This window comes from Pelobates fuscus, chromosome 2, assembly GCF_036172605.1.
Source record: "Pelobates fuscus isolate aPelFus1 chromosome 2, aPelFus1.pri, whole genome shotgun sequence".
Classification (NCBI taxonomy): Eukaryota; Metazoa; Chordata; class Amphibia; order Anura; family Pelobatidae; genus Pelobates; species Pelobates fuscus.
In genome coordinates this window covers 361,912,477-361,936,771 of record NC_086318.1, presented here as the reverse complement: position 1 = coordinate 361,936,771, position 24,295 = coordinate 361,912,477, and the positions used below count along the sequence as shown (strand labels likewise).

The 24,295-nt window shown below is 39.0% G+C and overlaps 1 protein-coding gene across 1 annotated transcript in view; it reads right to left on the bottom strand.

Moving 5' to 3' along the window:
* FBLN7 (fibulin 7) overlaps positions 1 to 24,295 on the bottom strand; it is a 163,825-nt gene that overhangs the window by 17,150 nt on the left and 122,380 nt on the right. The window contains exons 3-5 of the mRNA XM_063443677.1: positions 23,029 to 23,199; positions 2,109 to 2,237; positions 1,297 to 1,434 (exon numbers count right to left, since the gene is read on the bottom strand). Of these exons, the coding sequence (XP_063299747.1) occupies positions 1,297 to 1,434; positions 2,109 to 2,237; positions 23,029 to 23,199 (438 nt within the window). The remainder of the gene's footprint in view (positions 1 to 1,296; positions 1,435 to 2,108; positions 2,238 to 23,028; positions 23,200 to 24,295) is intronic.

The following is a 24,295-nucleotide window of genomic DNA, read 5'->3' as shown; positions in this document are numbered from 1 at the left end:
AGCCACTAGAGGCGGTCTTAGTTATTCAATGTAATTATTGCAGTTTATGAAACTAAGTGGGACTGGGACTTCAATGAGCTGGAGTGGTCTGGGTGCCTATTGTGTGCCTTTAACTTTTTCCCTATTAACAAGGGTTGGGTTATTTTTTGTATTACTCTGAAACATAAAATTAAATTACGGTAAATAAATCAAGCTTGCTTCCTTATCATTACGCTTAAATGCTGTTTCTCACCCATCAGAGTGCCATCTAGTCCATCTGATTTATTCTAAGGGTTTGTAAATAATGTAATCTCCAATTTACTTCCACACTTACAGCAACTGGATTGGTTCATTTTGTACAGTGATGCAAAATAGCAGCCAGATATGAATAGTTATAAAAGATAAGATTGATTATGTTTTAGCAGGCTAACATGTCATTTGTACTACAAATTCCCAGTTTAGTATACTTGACATTTAAAATGTCCTGTTTCAATCTCTTACCTGCCATTTTGGGGTTTTATTCTGCTCTCAATTCCAAATTTGAATATTTACATTTATTTTTCATAGAACGTTGTGTTATGTGCTCCTGTTTTAAAGGACCACTATAGTGCCAGGAAAACATACTCGTTTTCCTGGCACTATAGTTCCCTGAGGGTGCCCCCACCCTCAGGGACCCCCTCCTGCCGGGCTCTGGAGAGAGGAAGGGGTTAAACACTTACCTTTCTCCAGCGTTGGGCGGGGAGCTTTCCTCCTCCTCTCCTTCTTCCTCGCGACGTCATCGGCTGAATGCGCATGCGCGGCAGGAGCCACACGCATTCAGCCGGTCGCATAGGAAAGCATAATTAATGCTTTCCTATGGACACTGGTGTCTTCTCGCTGTGATTTTCACAGTGAGAAGCACGCAAGCGCCTCTAGCGGCTGTCAATGAGACAGCCACTAGAGGCTCTGGAGGCTGGATTAACCCTCAGTATAAACATAGCAGTTTCTCTGAAACTGCTATGTTTATAAAAAAAAGGGCTAATCCTAGATGGACCAGGCACCCAGACCACTTCATTAAGCTGAAGTGGTCTGGGTGCCTAGAGTGGTCCTTTAAAGCTTGGGAGTGTTCAGCATGTTTCACTTTGGTCAAAAATTCTGTGCACTTAATAAAGGAAGTAGCCCCTAAAAGTGTATAATTGCAAAATACTGGCAGCCTAATAAAAAAGTATATATGCAGTATTCTATTATTATTCTGCATTAACTAATGGGCTAACACATTAACTCTGAACTAAAGTAGAATTTTATAAACATAACGTAATATGTCATGCTATCACCTGCCTTGGCATATGCTGTTGTCAGGGGTACCACTCATCTGGAAGCCAGCATCGCAGCTGCAGTGTTGTGTGCGGTCTATCCTGGCACAGCGTGGCTTACGGTTAAAAGCTGCTTCACTGATTGCTGTCGATTCAGGTGGAGCTGAAAAGATGATCGAAAAAAACACAAAATCTGTGCACAAAATTCTAAAATGCTCCACCCCCGCCCCCCCACCCCCCATAAAAAAAAATAATTGGGAGGATGCACCAAAGAGTCAGGAAAAGAGTGCAATTACCATGTAGCAAAATGAAAACATAGCATAAAACATGCCTGAAATTAAAAAATGCACATATGTTGACATATGGCCTTCTCTGCGTATTGACAAATCTGGATCTAGTTCTAAGTCCAAAATAGTTTAACCAGAACACACGGTATGTTGGCAGTCAATATCAAAAAGAACGCCACATGAAAGCCCATAAGAAGATCACAGAGGACTTTAAACTTTTATATGGCTACTGGTTAGTGCTTGAAAGATTTCAACACATTTTTAAGAAATTTAACTCCAGGTGATCTGTGCTGCCTAGTTTAGCCACCATGTATTAGATCTTCGATAAAGAGAAACACCCCACTCTTGGTACCCTTCGGATAGAAAAATATGTCTTCATTATCAATGCATGCCTTCCCAACATACAGAAGAAGTAACATTTATAATGGTGTGAGAGTGCTGAGCTAAGCAGTCACTCAATCAGGAGATCTTCTGATTATATAGTTCTGTCAAAATTGTATCAGCCCGTATACATTGCCATTGTTGATATCAGATGAAAGATATATTGTACCTGTTTGTGTTTGATGCTGGCAGTTGGATCCAGTCCATTCTTGGGGACAAGTGCATTTGTATTGTCGGTTACCTCCTTCCACGCATGTACCTCCATTCAAACAGGGATTGCTACTGCATGGGTTGATATCTGAGAACAATATGTTGGAAAGTTAAAATTGAGCTGATACAAACATTAAATTACAGTATAATTAGACAAACATGATATATATTAACTTGAAGATCACAACTTCTAGGTGCTTCATAAAATGTTTATTGATTTGCCTCCATGTTCTCAGATTAAGGAGGGTCCTAGACACTAAAGGATTTTCCATGAACTGCTTATCTTAATGGCTACTGATGCAATTTTGCCTCCAGTCAGGACATTTTTCCTACAGAAGTACTTGATTCTTCTCTCGGTCTTGACAAATATGCTCCACCCCAGGGAAGGATCAAAAGCCCACAGGTCCCTTGTCTATCCCCTGAGCCCTAAGCTTTTCCTGATATGATATGATGCCTCCTGCCAAGCTTCATTTATTTTTTCCTACCTTTCTAAAACTGTATCGGGAAAAAACATCATGATATATTAAGTTAAGTGTGAGCGATAATTGTGAATAATTCTAAAAAACAAAAATGTATTGGCCGTGGGCAAGAACCTCAACTGTGAGCTGGGAGTGTGGGGCAACCAAGAGGAAAACACGATAGTCAAGCAAGTGCAACATCAAGTGCAACATCAAAAATGTATTTGAAAGGTACATTTCTCAGTATATACCATTGGATGATAAATAAAAGAGAAAATAATTGAAACCAATGTGGCATAGTAGGAAGGTAAGTCAACAAATAAAAAAATAAGAAAAGAGAATTTAGGGAAAAAATGTGAGTGAGGGAAGTTGGTGGTGGACAGGGAAGTAATTGGGATCACCAGCAGCCTAGAGGTTGATTTACAGGTAGAGGAGGTCAACATCAAGAGAAAGGAAGGTGATTTGTGCCTTCCACAAAAACGTGTTGTAATACTGGCTTTGTCTCCTTCTTCCTATAGCTCAGTGGAGTAGACATGTGTCTCCTCAGTGACTAAGCTGCTACCACTTATTAGGATAGCACATATATTCAGGGTTGGCATTGTTTAAAGTTCTCTTTCATCCGTTACATTGCTGGTCATATCTATATATTATATTCTTGGGTTGTTGACCAAAGGTCAATAGTCTTATCTGCAAAGGTAACTGTCACACACTTTGATTGGCAACATAATGCAACAGATTCACTCTGAATTATAGGTTATGTTACTAAGTTATGAAAAATGTAACCAAAACATTAAAGAATCTGAAGGATGTTCTTATCTTGGGTAGAGTCCAATAATTCACTGGCAATTTACAGTAGGAATCTCTCACCTCTTGGATTTCCTGCTGTAAAGATTTCAGAAAGAATTGGAGTCTATTGCTATTTAACGTACAAGTATCAACTTTTTATGGCTTCACAAGACAATCATTGGAGAATTATGGGCGCATAAAGATTTATGAAGACTTTTAGAAATTCAAGGCCAGGAGTTAAGAGTTCAGTACCAAGGCGGGACTTGAATGTAGTATTGAAAATGTATCCAGCGCTCCTTTTGAGAACACATTTACTGCCAAGCCATCACTCTGAAAAGCTCAAAAGGAATTAGAACTCTCTCTTTCTAAGATATCTAGATTTTTATTAATGTAAGTTTTCTTCTTCCTGATCTGCTTTATTCTGTAGTAGCATCTATCTTGCTCACAAGGAAAGGAGCGTAAAATAAGAATAATTGCTGACTGATGATCCCAGGAGAAGCTTTAAAGCTTGTTCCCTGGTTACTAATAAATTATAAAAAATTTCAATTTTGTGGTGCACATAATGGGAATACTGTAAGTCTTATAAACTGAAAATTCCATAATGGTTAAAACATGTAATTTTGAATTTCTTACCATAAGGGACCTCTTATCTGAGTTTATGTTATGTTACGTAAGAAATGCAATACTTATCATTGTCTTGTTCCATTTAATATTTTGATTAAAATACTTTAATACCACGATTAACTGTGACAAATGTCTGTCTGTAAGGATTTCGCTCCACCCCAGAGAAGGATCAAGATCCAACAGGGCCCCTTGTTTAACCCATGGGGCCTAACTTAGAGTTGCCTTATGGTTACTCCTGCTCTGCTCCACCCAAACAAATACAAACAAGTACTTAAAGGAAAACTCCAATGCCAGGAAAACAATCCATTTTCCTGGCACTGCAGGTTCTCTCCCTCCCACCCCCCAATCCCCAGTTGTGAAGGGGTGAAAACCCCTTCAGTCACTTACCTGAGGCAGCGACGATGTCCCTCGTCGCTGCCTCTTCCTCCGCACCGCTCCTCCTTCTTACTCCGTCGGCTGGTGGGCGAGACTGATCCCGCCCACCGGCCGAGGAGACCTAATGCGCATGCGCGGCAATGCCGCGCATGCGCATTAGGTCTCCCCATAGGAAAGCATTGAAAAAAAAATTCTGTGCTTTCCTATGGGGAACTGAGCGACGCTGGAGGTCCTCACACAGCGTGAGGACGTCCAGCGACGCTCTAGCACAGATAATCTGTGCTATGAGTCAGGAAGTTCCCTCTAGTGGCTGTCTAGTAGAAAGCCACTAGAGGTGGAGTTAACCCTGCAAGGTAATTATTGCAGTTTATAAAAAACTGCAATAATGACACTTGCAGGGTTAAGAGTAGTGGGAGTTGGCACCCAGACCACTCCAATGGGCAGAAGTGGTCTGGGTGCCTGGAGTGTCCCTTTAAGTGAAAGGTATGAAACAGATGAACAGAGATAGGGCATCATTTTACTGGTATGTAGAGTGGGCTGGCATAATGGAATAAGACTTTGCATCCAAAGTCAATCTAAAAGTCTAGAACTCAAGTTGGATCAGTGAATCAGGCTGGCACAAAGTCTAATGAAGTCATCATTGTCAGTATTCCATACATTATATTAGGGCAGGGCAAGTGGGACACCAGCCCTGGGCCACATGTTTCCACGGTACCCACGCCCACGAGTGTAAGAGCAGTGATGAGCCATCCAAAGTGTTATTTGTTGACGGCCAGGAAACCAGAACCAGTAGTTTTGTTACTAACAGTAACTATACCTGTATCCAACAAATGAGGCACATGGATTTCAAGATCAGAGATAACATAACTTCAGGAAGATCATGCCAAACTAATCTTATTGATTTTTTTGATTGGATAACTAAAATAATAGATCAGGGTGGTGCAGTAGACATTACAGGGTGGTGCAGTAGGCTTACCTAGATTTCAGCAAGGTTTTTGACACAGTTGCACATAGAAGGCTTATAAATAAACTGCAATCTTTAAGTTTGGATTCCAATATTGTTGAATGGGTAAGGCAGTAGCTATGTGACAGGCAACAGAGGGTTGTAGTCAATGTAGTATATTCGAAGCAAGGTCTAGTTACCAGTGGGATACCTCAGAAATCTGTACTTGGACTAATTCTGCTTAATATTTTTATTAGTGATATTGCAGAATGTCTTGATGGTAAGGTATGTCTTTTTTTCTGATGATACTAAGATTTGTAACAGGGTTGATGTTCCAGGACGGATAAGCCAAATGGCAAATGATTTAGGTATTGGTAAACTAGAAAAGTTGTCAGAGTTGTGGCAATTGACATTTAATGTGGATATGTGCAAGATAATGCATCTTGGGCGGTAAAACCCCAGGACAGAATATAGAATATTTGATACAGTGCTATCCTCAACATCTGAGGAAAGGGATTTAGGGGTGATTATTTCTGATGACTTAAAGGTAGGCAGACAATGTAATAGAGCAGCAGGAAATGCTAGCAGAATGCTTGGTTGTATAGGGAGAGGCATTAGCAGTAGAAAGAGGGAAGTGCTAATGCCATTGTACAGAACACTGGTGAGACCTCACTTGGAGTATTGTACGCAGTACTGGAGACCGTATCTCCAGAAGGATATTGATACTTTGGAAAGTATCCGAGAAGGGCTACTAAACTGGTTCATGGATTGCAGGATAAAACTTACCAGGAAAGGTTAAAGGATCTTAACATGTATAGCTTGGAGGAAAGACGAGACAGGGGGGATATGATAGAAACATTTAAATACATAAAGGGAATCAACACAGTAAAGGAGGAGACTATATTTAAAAGAAGAAAAACTACCACAACAAGAGGACATAGTCTTAAATTAGAGGGGCAAAGGTTTAAAGAGAATATCAGGAAGTATTACTTTACTGAGAGGGTAGTGGATGCATGGAATAGCCTTCTGGCTGAAGTGGTAGAGGTTAACACAGTAAAGGAGTTTAAGCATGCGTGGGATAGGCATAAGGCTATCCTAACTATAAGATAAGGCCAGGGACTAATGAAAGTATTTAGAAAACTGGGCAGATTAGATGGGCCGAATGGTTCTTATCTGCCGTCACATTCTATTTTTGTTCATAGCATTCATGCAGTCTTTGCTTGAAGGGGTATGTTACCAAATCATTAATGGATGAGGAGATGCAGTAAGCATTTTGCCAAATATACAATTTTTTGAATCTTTAAAGATATGCACCAATCAATCAGCATGTCCACAAATAAATAGAAACAACTTTTAATCTATGTTTGTACTGCACAATGTTAAAGTTATGTTTTTAACTATTAAATAACGACAAGATATATTTGTTATAACAGACACATGTTCACACCTTTTTGTCTTTCGTGCACGTTTATTTATCTACCCCACTGCTTTGATTACATGCGGATGTCTTTTTGCGTCTTTGTATTTGCAAGGCCTGCTTTTTTGAAAGCTATTTTTGATAATATAGTTTAGGGCATATATCCAACCCTTGTTCTCACTAACATAGATAGGGTTAAATAAAAAAAGCACAACTTTTTTTTTTCTTTTACATTTGTTCTAAATATGTACTTCAATGTATACAAATTTGCAGAAGTCTAAACTTATTTGTTTTTTTTGTACCTTTATTTGCACCTATATTAGCATCCGCTAGAATTTCTATAAGTAGTACTTTAGTTGATAAAAATAGACTATATAATTTATTTTTACTTTTGCATTTTGGAACAGGAAAACCCAAACCTCTAGAATTAAATGGAAAATGCTGTGCTGTTTCTTTTCTTTGGCACAAAAATAAAGAGAATACATTATCAAAATAATATTCAGGTTTTTTTTTATTCCGGAGTAATTACCATATTGTTAAATACCAAAATTGCGATTGCATCATACGACATTCAGTATAACGGAAATGTTTAGGTAAAATAATTTCACGATCTGGTTAAAAATTAGGATGGAACAAATGACTTAACTGGGATTCTAATCAGTACTGGAGCCAGAATGAAGATTCCTCCAAAGTACAGACACTAAATAAAATGCCTAGGATTTATTATCCTCATCAAAAACTATGTATTCAAAAGAATGCAATAAACTGTAATAAAATAAAATTAGTTTCACTCAAAATCCCCTCAAAAATGTTTAATAAAGCAAAGAATATTTAAGAGTAACAGATGTATTTTTCATCATTAAGTTTTCTTCTTTGATTTCTTTGATTTTTTTTATTTTGTTGTAGATTCAGTCACAGTTAGAAGGGAAGGCAGCAAGCATGAACAGTGAGTTAATAATGACATTTGGAATACCTAGGCCAAAATTCTCATCTCTGATATAGTCCCACCTTTGTTGTATTTACAGAAGGAAATAGAAATAAAGTCTCAATCTACAGTGCTTTGTTTATGCAGCTCCAGCCACCCCTCTCTGCATGTGACTTATACACAGCCTGCGTACACACATTTTGTAAAGAGAAATCTAATGTTTAACCTTTTTTCCTCAGTGTGTTTAATTTAGAATTTTTTATCCCCTGCTTTGTCAATAGCCTGCAGGAACCTCAATTAAAAGAGCAGATGATAACTTCTAAAGTAAACATATTGTTCTGCAAGATCTTATTGAAAATGAAACCATTTTATCATGTAGGCTATGTGAGTCACAGCCAGGGGAGGTGTTGCTGGGGCTGCATTAACAAAGGACCATGATCTATAAACTAAAACTGCTTCATTAAGCAAAATTATTTTACTTAAGAGTATCTCTTCAAGTATTAAAAAAAAAAAATCTAAACGAGTCATTGTTTCTAAGCATAAAACTTGCATTGCCCCCTAAATGCATGGCAATGATGTTTCTTACATTTCCTGAACAATTCACTAAAAATTGCGTTTTGAATTAAACCCTTTGACAAAGTTCTTCTCAAGAAGGTTTGGTCTATTTTAAATTGGCACAAGCCCAAATAACTCCCAAGCAACTTTAGTGTGCTCAAAGAAATATAGCAGCATGAGCATATTGTAAAAACATAAATAAAAATAATAGGGATTAAAATTTAAATAAAACTTAGCTGGTAGACGGTAGACGGAAGTGTATTTTCCTCTTGCATTATCCTATGCATGGAGTGTCCAGTTAAGTAAATGTTCAGCATGGTCCCCATTATCAACTCTTAGAAAAGGGAAACATGTACAATTCGTTTGGTTCCGAATGTAAATTCGGCCGAATTTCGGTACTTCGGACATTTGGATGCTTCCGAATGTCAGAATTGCCTAAATGCTGAATTTCGGAAGTGCAGAAGTGCCGAATTTCGGAAGTGCTGAGCTGAACCAAATTGCCGAAGCGCCGAACCGAATTGTCGAAGTGCCGAATTTCAGAAGTGCCGAACTGCTTCGGATTTCTGAAAAGGGGCAATACAAGATAAGGAGGGAAAATTACGGGAATAATGACAGGAATCCAACCCTAACCCTACACCTAACCCTAGCCCTAACCCCTATCCCTACGCCTAACCCTACGCCTAACCCTAACCCTACCCCTTTCCCTAACCCCTACCCCTTAGGGTTATGGGGTAGAGTTAGGGTTAGTGGTAGGGATAGGGTTAGGGGTAGGGTTTGGGTTGGGGGTAGGGTTTGGGTTAGGGGGTAGTGTTGGGTGTAGGGTTAGGGGTGGGGTGGGGGGGTAGGGTTAGAGGTAGGGTTAGGGTTAGTGGTAGGGTTAAGGGTAGGGCTTAGGATTAGGGACTTGCCGAAGTCCCACATTTTAGAATTGCCAAACCGAGTCCCGAGTTGCCAAATTCCCGAATCGCCGAGGTCCCGAATTGCCGAAGTCCCGAATTTCGGAAGTGCTGAACCAATTTTTTTGCCCATGCATATCCCTAAAACATATTCTCCTTCCAATTGTTTCCCTAACCCCATATGTCATGGTGAGAGGGTTTAATATTACAGAACAGTGCAGTCTCCAACGTTCCAGTTTCAAATGTAGTTTCTAGCTTCAGCGAAACCCAAGCCTAGTCCCATGGAAATACTCAAGTTACTACATATCCACAAAGTTCCAAGAGCAAAGTGAACAACGAGCCCCCAGTCTAATAAATACCAAGAAGACAAAACATTCCTCCAGGATCCCAATGAGTAGGATCTAATGCACTATTTAGTGGGCATTAGATGTATCCTTAAACATTTCATACGAGATGATGGCCTACTATCTATCTGATAGGAGAGATGCTTCGATGAGAGCTTAGGAAATGTGGGATAATACATTTAATAAAACTAAATGATCCAAGGTATAGGGTAATAGCCCATTTTACTATTTGAGTCTTAGCTATTGAACCTTGCAATTCCAACATATTTTTTCCTTTTTTTTTTCAATTTACTTTGTGATATTATCTTTGATACTGGTTTCTTTGGGATCCCTGCCTGCTATATTGTATCAATTATGAAATTTTAGTTTTTGCTGCTTGTAAAGGTTTTGCATTTTTTAAAACAAGCTGTTATGGATTTTATTTCTCTAAGATACCATTGTCACATACTGAAAAAACTGCCAGCACTTGGTAGTAAATGGTGAATACAGGACCTCTACAAAAGAAAACTTTTGATAAAAATGTTACTAAGGTCAATGAACATGACTTACATAGTTAACATAACATACTCTTTGCTTTGCGGAGCTGCATTGCTACTGTTGAGCAATACTGAAGATGAACAACAAATATAATTTCAAAATCAGGGTAAAAACAAGTTCATCTGGTAACATCTTGTTTTGAATTTAAACCTCTGAAAAAAAAGACATCTGTGAAATGCATTATTTTTCTTCTTTTCTACTTTCCCCTGATACTAATGTTTCTATTTCTAGTTTCTCACAAAATATTATATTCTATTACCGTTGCTTGTGGCTGAGGAATTTCTATAAAGATAAAGCCAATGAATGCCACATGGCTATCTCCTGCCAAAAGACAGATTCATTCCACCATCAATAGCATAGTCTACATAGCTATGGACAAATAGACCATGAAGCTAATCAACAAAAAAGCCTAGAACATTAACCTGTATGTCCTTAAAATTGCTTGTCCACATATGTCAATCTGTGTTCCTTTGTTGGCAAGATTAAACACAGGTGGGCAAATATGACTAAGGATGGCATTAGATTACAACGACAAAGAGAACCACAGATTCCAAAAATCTACAGGTGGTATAAAACAGTCAATTTGTTACTTCTTCAAATAAAAGGAACATTTGCCAATCAATTCTCTGGAAATCACAAGACTTATTTTATATATTTTATCTGCACTGAATACTCTCTTATTTTTATCTCTTGACAAAATCATTTATAGGATTTAGCACGCAAGACTTTAGTAACAGAATGCCAGTCTGCCCACATTTATTTCCGTGGCAGATAATATTTATGTGTTAGATTGTGTTTCAAAGGCAACTGGCATTAGAAAATGATTTCATATTTAATTCAAAGTGCTATCGGGGGAAATAAAAAATTCTTCTTTAGTTATGCCTGCTGGTTTGGCGGTTTTAGTTAAATAGAAAATATTTACAGCTTATTTTATCTTTTGAAAATGACACCGGAGGCAGAAATACGTACCAGTTGGATATGAAGGATGGTTTGATATGCCTTCCTGAAAATGCCATTGATCGGGAAGTTCTCCTTTTCACTGCCTCATAGGTAGCTTTTCTAAATTTTGCCTCTATCCTAATCCTAACCTATAATTCTTATAGATAAATCCTACATTTCTAAGCCTTTTCTCTATCCATAAAGTCTAATCCTAAGCTTTGTTTCCTAGCCCTAATGTCCTAACACTAACTTTACTGTAACCTTTCAAAGTCCCAACTTTCACCATAAAACCCGTATAATCAATGCCATTTTGATGGTGGCAATCAATTTATTGTGATCATCTGCTCTGATGACAAATGGTTTTAGTCAAATTGCCAATTATTATGTTGTTCTATGTTAGATGCTTTTCTTCGTGCATAGTGTATTTTTCAAGGTAAGTGCTGAGCTAGGCACTGTGTAGCCAAATAAAATGCTAGTATCCCTATTTAACATGTGAGATGTATATTTTTCATACAGTTTGTAGAAGATCCAGAGAGTGTACTGTGAGAAGAAGGTGCATGTCCTTGTACATTGTTTAAAGCAAATGTCCTCGTTTTACACCAGAACTCATCATTTCTAAATTATGTAGAAACCTAAATATAACAAAACAATGTATCAAAAGGTCTCAGTGGAGATAGAGACAGTCTGAAATGTAACTCCACTCAAGATTCTATCATATGTCATCACTGATCTTGCATCAAAGCAATAACTTTACATTCTTCTCTTTGTTATGAATGAGTCTCCATGGGAAGATGTTTAGATTAAATGAACATTTGTGCATACCTCTGGGATCGGGATGTTAGTGTGAGCTGATATCCACAGCCAAAGCAGCAGTTCAAAATGTAAACTATCCACTGAATTTAGCCAACTTTAATGACAACGAACCATTCTATATATTGTGGTTCTCAAACATTTTAGTGTCTCTGAGCCACATCCAAGAAATGATTGAAAGCTCATAACATATTGATAGCATAAGTACCATATAAAGCCTAGTTAAAGTGTTACTCCAAGCATTTTAACAACTCTGATAGTTATATTGTGAGGAGTACCCTGGCCATTACCTGGTAATAGGACAAGCAGTTTTGCAATGGTTTGCCCTCTTACCTGGGTGCCCGCAGGGCATCTATGGTCCTTGCAGGTCTGTTGACGTGTATCCAACTTCTGCAGAGCTGCACAAGCCAGATGGTGATGACGCCCCCATTTATTGGCTGTGAGCATCAGATGACCGGTCTCAGCCAATGAATGTAACTCTGCATATAAATATGCACCAAATTGGCATTAGCCAGCCCAGGAACTCTGTGCTTTGTGCTGGTCAGTGACACACTAGTGATGCTGCTGGAGGTGGAGCTACACCTCCTGGAGCAGTGGAGTTAAACTCAGTATGTGCAGCGTTTCAAAGTAAAAAGATGCACATACAGACTCCAGATACCACCATGACCACTTTAAACCACCGAAATGGTAATGGTGCAAGGTGTAACCAATGAAAGAAAGGTTCTACAGAAATATAAAACTTATAATGTATTTAAATAAATTACTGTATTTAAAACAGAGTGTATTTAGTTTGTTCCCTTTGGGTGCATGGACATATGTTCTATATAATTTGCCCATGTCTTCTGTGGCAGACACAGTCGTTTTTAGGAAGCATAGAAGGGAGACACTGCTTGATAATGGACTGTGTGTGTCTGGGGGGCCTGGAGAGATAATTGTTGGAATATATATTAAATGACCGCATACATTTAAACAAAGGTAATTACAACAACATTCATTATTTCTGATGTTTAAATTTTGTACTGTATTTTTGTAAAAAAAAATATGATGCAATGAATTTAGAAAAATAAAACATGAAATTGATATAATGTGACTTCTACAAAATATCACATTCTCGTGTAAAAATAGAACATTACTTTAAGCACAGCACAACTGCCTAACATTTGAAGCAATGCCAACACATTATGACAAAAAGCATGAAATTTGTGTGTGCAGCATAAAGGGTGAGAGTGGTGGATGAGGGCAGGAAAAGACTGGAGACAGCAATGTGTGATATGGAGAGAACATGAAAGGCAGAGAACAGCGTTTAAAGATATATATTAACCATTATTTTATTAATGCGATTTATATGTTGAGGATGACGAGATCACTCTCGAGCCTTGTAGAGAAGAGTGCAATGTTTATTTATTTTATCATAAGAATATGTGGTAATTTCACACTGTTGGGGGAAAAATGGTTAAGGTCTTTCATGACATGACCTTAAATCCTAAGGTGCCATTTACTATGTAAGTGTGACCAACTGAAGGGTCCAGTAACATGTGCATGCAATCTCAGGCATCTATGTATTACACTGGCTCATGCTGTTATTTTATACCAGCACGAATGGTAGAAATTATGAAGTTACCTTGTCAAGTGCGCAAAAAGAGTACACAACATGCTCGGTAGGCATTCTGGCTGCATTGTCCCTCAAAAATAAAAGCTGTAATATAAACCATAATAAAGTATAGCAATGCATACGTTCTCTGAGTAAGGCGAGTTCCCTAAGATTCGAATTGTATTTATTATAGCTAGATTTATAAAGTTTACAAGTTGTGAAAATATGTTCAACTAGCACAGGTTTTATACATTTGTATGTTTATCTATCTTTCTATCTATCTATCTATCTATCCATCTATCAGCCCTGCCTAGGATTATCTATCTATCTATCTATCTATCTATCAGCCCTGCCTAGGATTATCTATCTATCTATCTATCTATCAGCCCTGCCTAGGATTATCTATCTATCTATCTATCTATCTATCTATCCATCTATCAGCCCTGCCTAGGATTATCTATCTATCTATCTATCTATCTATCTATCTATCTAGCTATCTATCTATTAGCCCTGCCTAGGATTATCTATCTATCTATCTATCCATCCATCTATCAGCCATGCCTAGGATTATCTATATATCTATCTATTTATTAGCCCTGCCTAGGATTATCTATCTATCTATCTATCTATCTATCTATCTATCCATCCATCTATCAGCCCTGCCTAGGATTATCTATCTATCTATCTATCTATCTATCTATCTATTTATCTATCCATCTATCAGCCCTGCCTAGGATTATCTATCTATCTATCTATCTATCTATCTATCTATCCATCTATCAGCCCTGCCTAGGATTATCTATCTGTCTGTCTATCTATCTATCTATCTATCTATCCATCTATCAGCCCTGCCTAGGATTATCTATCTATCTATCTATCTATCTATCTATCCATCTATCAGCCCTGCCTAGGATTATCTATCTGTCTATCTATGTATCTATCTATCTATCTATCTATCTATCTATCTATCCATCTATCAGCCCTGCCTAGGATTATCTATCTATCTATCTATCTATCTATCTATCCATCTATCAGCCCTGCCTAGGATTATCTATCTATCAGCCCTGCCTAGGATTGTCTGTCTGTTATTCTATCTGTCTATCTATATGTTAATGCATACATATTCTAAAATTAAATACATTAATGTTGGTCCCAGAAATGTTGTGGTGGTAACCCCTTAGTGATTGCGGTTTTCTGTGTGTTTGTGACCATTTAGGCAATTTTTTAACTCTTGCTAATTGTTTCTTCTATCATATTTTCACACTTTCTCATTCTCATGAAGTTCACCCATACATATTATATAGTGTATGTGAATATATAAAACAATATAACTCTGATGAAAAATGAGGAGCGAAAGCACAAAACAAAACAAAACTGAAAAAAACCCAACATTTTTTACAGCTTTTTTCTTACAACAACTTATACACAATTAGTGCTGCTTAAGAAAAATATTTTGTAGTTGGATTCAATTATATGCCCTGATTGAGGAATTGCTTTATATGTCTTGGATGTCAATCAATGTTTGGACATTATGAGACAAATATTGCTAGTAGGCAATTACTGATAACTAAACAATTGCAAAATGTGAAATGCTGGGGCTATATGTTTATTATTGGTCACCAAATCCAAAACCATACACAAAGGTATACATTTTCAGAATGTTGATCACCCTAAGTATTTACCTATGGGCACTTTTTAATGTAACCATGTTATCCCTAATCTTTGTCAAAACATATTGTTACACAACATTTATACTGTAAAAATTGTACACCTCACGTGGATTTCACAGAAGGAAAAAAAAGGTTAGAATTTAGCTACATCCCTAAGTACGTGAAATATCCCCCAACTTTAATTTCACAGTGTTTTGAGAAGTTATACCTTCCAGTTTCGAAATTCAGACTGGAAATCTTGAAAGGTAAATTACTGGACCCATGGCAAATTTGGATCATAATACGAATAGGGGCCCTTGTCAAATTTGGATCATAACAGCAGCTTTCAAAAATAATTATCCCCATCATGATGTGTCATTTGCAAAAAAAAGTATACAACTTTTAGGCTATTTAGGTTATTTATCTGGGTTATTTGTAGTCTTCCAGGTGAAGGCATTGATGTTACTATGATTTGTCCACATGGAGATCACATATCCCAGCATGTACCAAATACAGAAGTTACAGATAAAGAAGAGAAATCTGATGACTGTAACAGCTTCCATATTACTGGGAAATTTAAGACCAAGTATTACTGGACTGCCTCATGTCTGGCGCTAAAGAATCATCTGACTAGAACAGCGGCAGCTATTGCTGGACTGACTCATTACTGAGGAGTCCTGCTAAAGCCAGGTCCCAGCGGGAATTTAAATGGCTCATGTACAGGGTATGTCAGGTAACTCCAAGGTGCTTAGTGCTGGTGACAAACCCTGGACCTTGGCAGGCAATGTAGAGTTACGCTACGGAATCTATTGGCGCTATATAAATCGCAATAATAATAATAATAGAGTTAAACCTTTAAACAACTACTGATGTTTTGTGGGATTTTTTGGTGAAAAAATAAATCCACATAATTAGTACTGTACTTTTATCAACGAGTAAAGTGAATTATATGTGAGAGCAATACAGTTTTAGTTGGTGCATTCTTACTGTAAGTCAGATGTAACTAAACGGATACTAAAGGCATCCATAGCACTTCATCTCAATGAAGTGTTGTGGGTGCCATGTCCCCTGTCGTTTTAACTTTTCTTTGTAAAACATTGCCAATTCACTGGAACAGTAATGCTTACATTGCAGGGTTAACATGCTTTTAGTGGCTGTCATACTGACTGTGTATGTCTGTCACTGTGTGTGTCAGTATCTCTGTCTGTCTGTGTGTCAGTGTGTCTGTCAGTGTGTGTGTCAGTATGAATGTCAGCGAGTGTCTGTGTGTGTGTCAGTTTGTCAGTGTGTGTCAATGTGGGTGTCAGTATGTCTGTCAATGTGTGTATCAGTATGTCTGTCAATGTGTGTGAAAGTATGTCTGTCAGTCTGTGTATCAGTATGTCTGTCAATGTGTGTGTAAGTATGTCTGTCAGTCTGTGTATCAGTATGTCTATCAATCTGTGTATCACTATGTGTATCAGTATGTCTGTCTGTCAGTATGTCTGTCAGAATGTGTTTCAATATGTATGTCTGTGGTGTGTGGCAGTATGTCTGACAATGTGTATCAGTATGTCAGTTTATGTATCTGTGTGTGTGTGTGTGTGTGTGTGTGTCAGTATGCCTGTCAGTATATGTGTCTGTGTGTAATTATGTCTGTCAGTATATGTGTATATGTATGTGTGTGTGTATCTGTATGTCGTCACTGTGTGTATCTGTATGTAGTCAGTTTATCAGCATGTGTGTCAGTGTGTGTGTCAGAGTATCTGCGTGTGTGCCAGTGTTTGTTTCTGTGTGTCTGTGTATCTGCATGAGTCAGGTTGTGAATCTCTTTGTCTGTATGTGTATCGGTATGTCTGTACTGCATGTGTGTCAGTGTGTCTATATGTGTCTTTATAGCTGCACGTGTGTCAGTATGTATATCTGTGTATTTGCATGTGTTTCAGTGTGTGTGTGTGTGTGTGTGTGCGTATCACAGTGTGCATGTGTATCAGTATCTGTGTGTAGCAGTGTATATGTGCATACAATTCAGCATTCAAACGCCAACAATACACACAAATACACCCCTGCATTCAAACTTTAGCACTACATACAAACATACTCCTGCATTGAAACGTCAACACTACATACAAACACATCTCTATGTTAAACACCAAAATTATATATATATATATATATATATATATATATATAAAGAAAAAGGAGAAAGTTCTTGCACTCACGCTGTAAATTGCCTTAAGAACCGGGTGCTATAGCCAGGGCTTGATTATCCAGAATATCCAACAAGGTAGCAGCACTCACGGAGTAATTAAAAAAATCCAATCTTTATTAGAACATTTTAAATGAGATCGACGTTTCAGTCCAACATCTAGGACTTTCCTCAGGATCAAATGTTGGACTGAAACGTTGATCTCATTTAAAATGTTCTAATAAAGATTGGATTTTTTTAATTACTCCGTGAGTGCTGCTACCTTGTTGGATATTATATATATATATATATATATATATATATATATATACAAACAGTGTTGCACTCACTGTAAAAGATGATCACTGCCTGGTGCTTATCTGGCGAAGATATAGAAATGAAGGTAGATAGCACTCCACGGACTTAATCTTCAAATAAAAATTAACTTTTAATGCTCCAAGTTAAAAATCAACGTTTCAGTCTGGACAATCAGACTTTCATCAGGACAAGCTTGTCCTGATGAAAGTCTGATTGTCCAGACTGAAACGTTGATTTTTAATTGGAGCATTAAAAGTAAATTTTTATTTGAAGATTAAGTCCGTGGAGTGCTATCTACCTTCATTTATATATATATATATATATATATATATATATATATATATATATATATATACCTCTGCATTCAAAACCAACACTACACATAAATGCATGCTTCCATTAAACGCCAACACCACATACAAAGCACCCCTACATTTACACAAACATACTCTATACAAAAACATGCTTACATTCAAACACACAAACACTTCTCAGTGCTACATAGAACCCTGCATGCATGAGAAAATGGTAGAGCTACAGCTGTCAAAGCATTGTTGGAGTTGCATGACAGATAGGGATCTACCTTTTGCCCACCCTTGCAATAGAAAATGGGGGGGGGGGGCATGGTCTAGGAGGGCCCAAGCAAATGCTTGCCCAGGGTCCAATCAATGTTAAAGACAGCCATGGCAGAGCCTTATTTTTCACAAATACATATTGTTATTACGTATTACTCCATTACACCTTTCTAATACGTAACATGATAGTTACACATAAACCATGATTTTTATAAAGATTTTCAATAAAATCCATTTGGACCACTTACGTAGCACATTTCTGACTAAAAGATTCCTCACTTTTGTTTTATGTTCAGGATAGCAGTATATATGTCATATGCTTCCATACATGCTAATATTATTCACCTCTGGTGGTAAGATAGTCGGTATTTTCTGACATTATACAATATATCAACATTTTCCAACAATCATCTTCAGGTTACGTTCGCTTATTATTGCCACTAGCTTTCTTTCTTTTATTCTTGAAACTATTTTGAAGCATGATAAACATTTATCAGTTTCATGTATTATATTATTTTGTTTTCATATTATAAATTAGAGGTAACACTTCTTTGAAATAGTAAAATAATGGGTATCGACTATTGTGATGCCACTAGACCTTGAATTTCTAGTGGAATCACAATAGTAGCATAATGGATAAGAACCTTGGTAACCAGCCAGCCTAACAAAGTGAAGAACATAATTGTCCTAAGATGTTATAAACAGAAAGCTCATCATGAGGGAAGGATATTATATATGTCACTTTTCAGATTAATTTAGTATCATATCCATACCAATGAACATTGGTAGGGTTTTTGGGTAACCATAATTGGCCATTGGTGCAGATTTAAAATATCAGAGCACAGCAGTATTATTGTGACTAATAGGATTTTGGAATTACCCTTTGAGAGTTTCTTCTTCTTAGAGGTCTAAGGTATTCATGTCTTAAATGAAACATTGAGCACAAGCCTGAGCTGTGATCTAAAACAACAATATGGTAGATAATACACAATTTAAGAAATACAAAAAACACTATACTTTAGAGGATGTAATGTAATAATTAAAAAAAAGAAAAAAAAAATACACTTTAGCCCAATTAAAAGAAATATTATGATCTGAACGGACGCAGGGTAGATGGGCTCCGTGTCTACCCAGAGCAAATTAACGATTTTAGGCCACCTAACCACTGATAAAAGCACTCAGACAACCCAGAACGGCAATGGGAAGAAAAACAAAGAAACAAAAACCGGACCAACCCAAACAGGGGGCCAGCATACGGGATCTCTTCCACCAGGCGCAAGGTGCATACGGCCCCAAGATGGCCACCGACATTGAGGACTTTTCTGACTCCTCGGGGGATTTCTACCCAGAGGAAGCCACCACTAGCTTACCTCCAGTGAGGCCCCAACAACCGGCACCAAGCCCAGCGACTGCAGAACCAGTAACGACGATGCTGTTGAAGACTCTCCTGGGAGACTTGCAGAAGACCCTCCAGGCGGATGTCGCACAGCTTTGCACAGACCTCAAGGGCCTGGTAAGCCGCATCGAAGTGGTCGAAGTAACCTACACGTGGCAAACACAAGATTTTACAGAGCTCAGGCTAGAATTGCAGGCTCTAAAGCAAAAGCAGGCCAAGACTGACCAACGCTTCGCGGCAATGGAGGACACCAGGCGCCGCAACAATATAAAGATCCGCGGAATCCCGGAGGAAATACCCGCTGAAGAAATCCCACACCTCTTAAGGCGGCTCATGGAAACCGTACTAACTCCTAAACAAGCCAGGAACACCGGCTTTGAAGCAGCCTTCCAGATCCCGAAACCCCGGAGAGCCCGGAGGGAACCTCCCGAGACCTGGTGGTGAAGTACAAAAGCTCGACCGACAAAATGGCGGTCCTCGCAGCCCTGAAGGGATATGCCACCTACAGCTTTGAATCTATGACCCTGTCCTTCTACGCAGACCTGTCTGGGGAAACCCTGCAGTGGCGTAGGTCCCTGCAACCCTTCACCAAACTGCTCCAAGATAAACAGATTAACTACTGCTGGCGCACACCGCGCACGCTACAAATACAGCATGACAACAAGACCTACTCCATTTCAGACATCCAAGAAGCACCCGCCTTGCGGCGCCTGCTGGGCCTGCCTCTGGAGGGGCTGCCACCCACCGTTGCACCGGAAACAACAGTGGCGGCTCCGAGATGGGATCCCCCAAGGACAATCCCCTGCATCCCACAGGGAACAGGGAAACCCATGTATGCAGCTGCTACCACTTGAGGGCTGAGCACCCACACCGAGCACCCACCACTCATTGCAGGACATTGCACTACGGACTGTAACCCTGGTTAAGAGTTGATGTTTTTGTTTTTCCAAATCTCACTGAGAAGCGCAGCAAACATACCCAGACGGATCTTCATCTACAAAGGAGGCCATCCACGAATCACCGTGGCTACCCGGCCCATGGACTAGCCCTAAGGGCTTCTGTGAGGGAACTATCTGTGCACAACAGTCGAAGATGCTCCACTAACCCGCTTCCATAACTGCTGGTTCTATGTTTTTATTATTGGCTTTTATTGTTTGTCGTTTTTAATATTTGTTTTTATTAATGCCCTAGACACATAATGATAGGCCTTAAGGGGACCAAACTTGTGACACAACTCATCTCACACACCGGAGCACAATACACACTAAGTGGTCTCACTGCTTCAGCCATATCCGCATCCACATAGCCATCAGACAGAGAGCATACCTCAGGGAGCCCGTTCACCCCTAACCGCACCCCCCCTTCCCCCGGGTTACAGGGGATACTAACTCACATGACAGACCACAAGCCACTTGACCCCCCCTCAATGGCATTTCACGCTTATGGCTAACAGGAAGATCTCACGCGTAAGACACACGGACTGCCATGTTCACCACAGACAACTAGCTAAGGCACACACTAGTAGCAGGATGAACACACATGCTATTACTCAGCCAACTCATTGCTTATTACATAAACTACGCTGCCACCGTAATAACATACTTGACAGCATTGCTTGAATGCCTTTAGGGCAAACGTTCAAAAACTGTAAAAATGTGCAGCCTACCAACAGCCATATTTCTGACCTGAGTTGATTGTTATTAATGCGCTTGACACAGCTATTGTGGCGTTTCAAGCATGTATGTTAACTCTTGCACGCGCAAAAATAAAGAATTTTAAAAATTAAAAAAAAAAGAAATATTATATCGACTACACTACTCCATTGTACGGAAAGGGAAATGTTGATTTTTGAGGGGAGGGGGAATTGTGTCAGGTTTGTAATTAGAAAGTTCTTGTCTTAAAATAGGCAGCACTAACCACATAATGAGTGCAAAATTGGTGAGGTGAAGAAAATGTAGGTGTAACTCATTGGTCATATCTGATTCCAAAAACATTTAAAAAGACAAATTAAATTAAATTAAATGTTCAACAACTATTGGTCAAACTAGCCAAACCAAAAATAATTTCACACTATAAGCTATTTTTTCATTGATTTGATTGTGTGAAAGAAACCCCAGGACAAAAGAAATGAAGTTGCACAACTGTAGGGCATAGCAATCCTTGTAAAAGTTCTCATGACGGTTTTTCAGTCACACCAGGTTGAAATTTATATATAATGACTTCTAATACAGTAAACATATATAATTTATCATAAACATAATGACACCTTCCAAATGCCCCTGTTTAGGTGGAACGTTCCCAAATAATGGTCTTCTTCTACTGTCCCGAATTTGTTCTCAGTTGTCTTGTTTTTGGGGCACCAGAGAAGATATCTTCAGAAAGAGCTACATCAGTTCATCATGATGGGTGTGCATAGTGCAGTGCACTCAGGACATCCAGATTCAATCCATATTTTGTCAATAAGCACTTGTTGGTGGGATATCGGTGATGGAGTGCAGGGGCACTATCTGTAGACGGCTTCTGCCGTTTTTTTTGCCATCAATCAGTTCCCGACATTGAACTGTATGCCCTGGCATAGCGCTCTTTGCCAACAAGTGATGGGCAAGAGGCAGTATTTAAAAATATTAACTTCCCTGAACATTTGCTAGTATTTTTTACAACCACGTATAAATCATTGTTTATTGCTCTGTGAAAATAGCAAAAGTATTTGTACCTACAACAGATGCAATTAAAATAAGTTTTCCACACTGGTATTGTTTACCAATACCAATAAGTAATTAAAGTTCCATTAAACGTATAAGAATATTTTATTCCTTTCATAGAATGTTTTTTTTTTAAATGCAATGAGAGTTATATAACTCTGCTGCCCCCTTCTTCCCACACTGGCTAACAGCTGATCAGCATGCTCCTTGATTGATTAGTTGATGGCAGATCGTTCTCACGAGTTCATACATTGGTCCATGCCTCCATGAATTTCCAAGTCTTCTTCTGGCATGAAACAGATATGTTTGACTGGAGGATGGATCTCCTATAAGTAATTTTTATTTTATAAAGTGCATAATATAATAATGTTTGCTGTTAAATGGACACTCAATGAAGTGGTCTCGGTGCCATGCTCCCTCCCCCTCCCCCTTAATCCTGGAAGTGAAAACATTGCCATTCTGCAGAATAGCAGTGGTTTCAATGCAGGGTTTAAGCGCCTCAAGTTGCTGTCACTCAGACAGCCCCTAGAGGCGCTTTCGATGAAATAGCAGAGTAAAATTCTGTTATTTCTATCAGATGATCTCAGAGACCAGCTGACTGGAGCAGCACAGCGTTTTCCCACTCATGCACACTTGTCTTCCAATGCTTTCCTACAGGAAAGCATTGGGTTGGCTGAGATCATCGATCTTGATGATCTCAGCCAAGAATCAGTTTCCCATAGAGACCAACACTGCAGGGGAGAAAATGGAAGTAAAATACCTAACACTCTAGCATTACTTTCAATTATAATGGATGTTTACAATTTTGGAAACATTGAATTCATAAAGCACATATTTCTCGTATGAAAATTGTTAAGTCATATATTAGCCACCTTTGCAATGTGGGACATCCCCAGTCCAGCTTCCATTTTGTTGGCAGAGTCTACTGCTAGGTCCGACCAACTGGTATCCGGAATCACAAGTGTAATGTACTTCATGATCCATCAGGTATTTTGAACCAAATTTCTTTCCATTATCAGGAGCCTCCAAGACTGAGCAGGAAACTAGAAAACAGTAGATAAAATGTTCAATATACAGCTGAGCTTAAAAAGAAAAGAGCTACTTCAAACCATTAATGAAACACTTATAATGTCTCTAGCATGTGAATTTTTTTAAATTGCATTTCAGTTTAAAACAATTATCAAAAACGTTTAGTATTATTTTCATGTAAATCTAGCTATAGTAAATTGAGCAATCATTATCACTTAAATACCATTTTTCAAACTTTGACATGAGTAACTTTGACATGACCATCAAAGAATTGTCACCAGTTGTAAACCAATACAGTAATTAATAAAAACATTGTGATTTTTACAGCTGTCATCACCACCATGTGATTTTTACAGCTGTCATCTGCATTGGAACTGGTTGCCAGTAAAATATAAAAATGCCCAAAGTGCCCACAGGAAGTCACATTTAGTTTGAACTTAGTTAAAATAATTTTTGCCAGATTTAAAGGGACACTATAGTCACCTGAACAACTTCAGCTTAATGAGGTTGTTTAGGTGAGTGCTACAGCTACCCGGAGCCTTTTTCTTGTAAGCACTGTATTTTCTGAGAAAATGCAGTGTTTACATTAGAAGCTTGGAACACCTCTTGTTGCAGTCAATCAGACGGCCACCAGAGGGACTTCCGAGTTCAGAGGCCCTAAAAAGGCCTCTCGTCCGATGCATTCTGGGTGAATGCATCAGACGGGCTATCAGCACACAAAGCACTGTGAACGCGCTTTGTGTGCTGACAGCCTGTCAGCACTGCTGTGGGCGTGGCTTCAGCTGACAGCTGAAGCCCGAACCCACAGGGATGCTGTCCGGCCACAATAGTGGTTGAAGGGGGGGGGGGGGGGGGACCTACTCTCCTCCCCCCCCCGGCCCCCACCCCTGAGCGGTGGGTGGGGGCCCTAAAAATAAGGGGGGCACATACTGCCCCCCCGGCCCCCACCCTGTGCGGTGGGTGGGGGCCTTAAAATAAAAAATAAGGGGGGGACATACTGCCCCCCCCCGGCCCTCACCCCTGTGCGGCGGGTGGGGGCCCTAAAATTCACAATAGGGAGGGGACCTACTGTCCCCCCCCGGCCCCCACCCCTGTGCGGCGGGTGGGGGC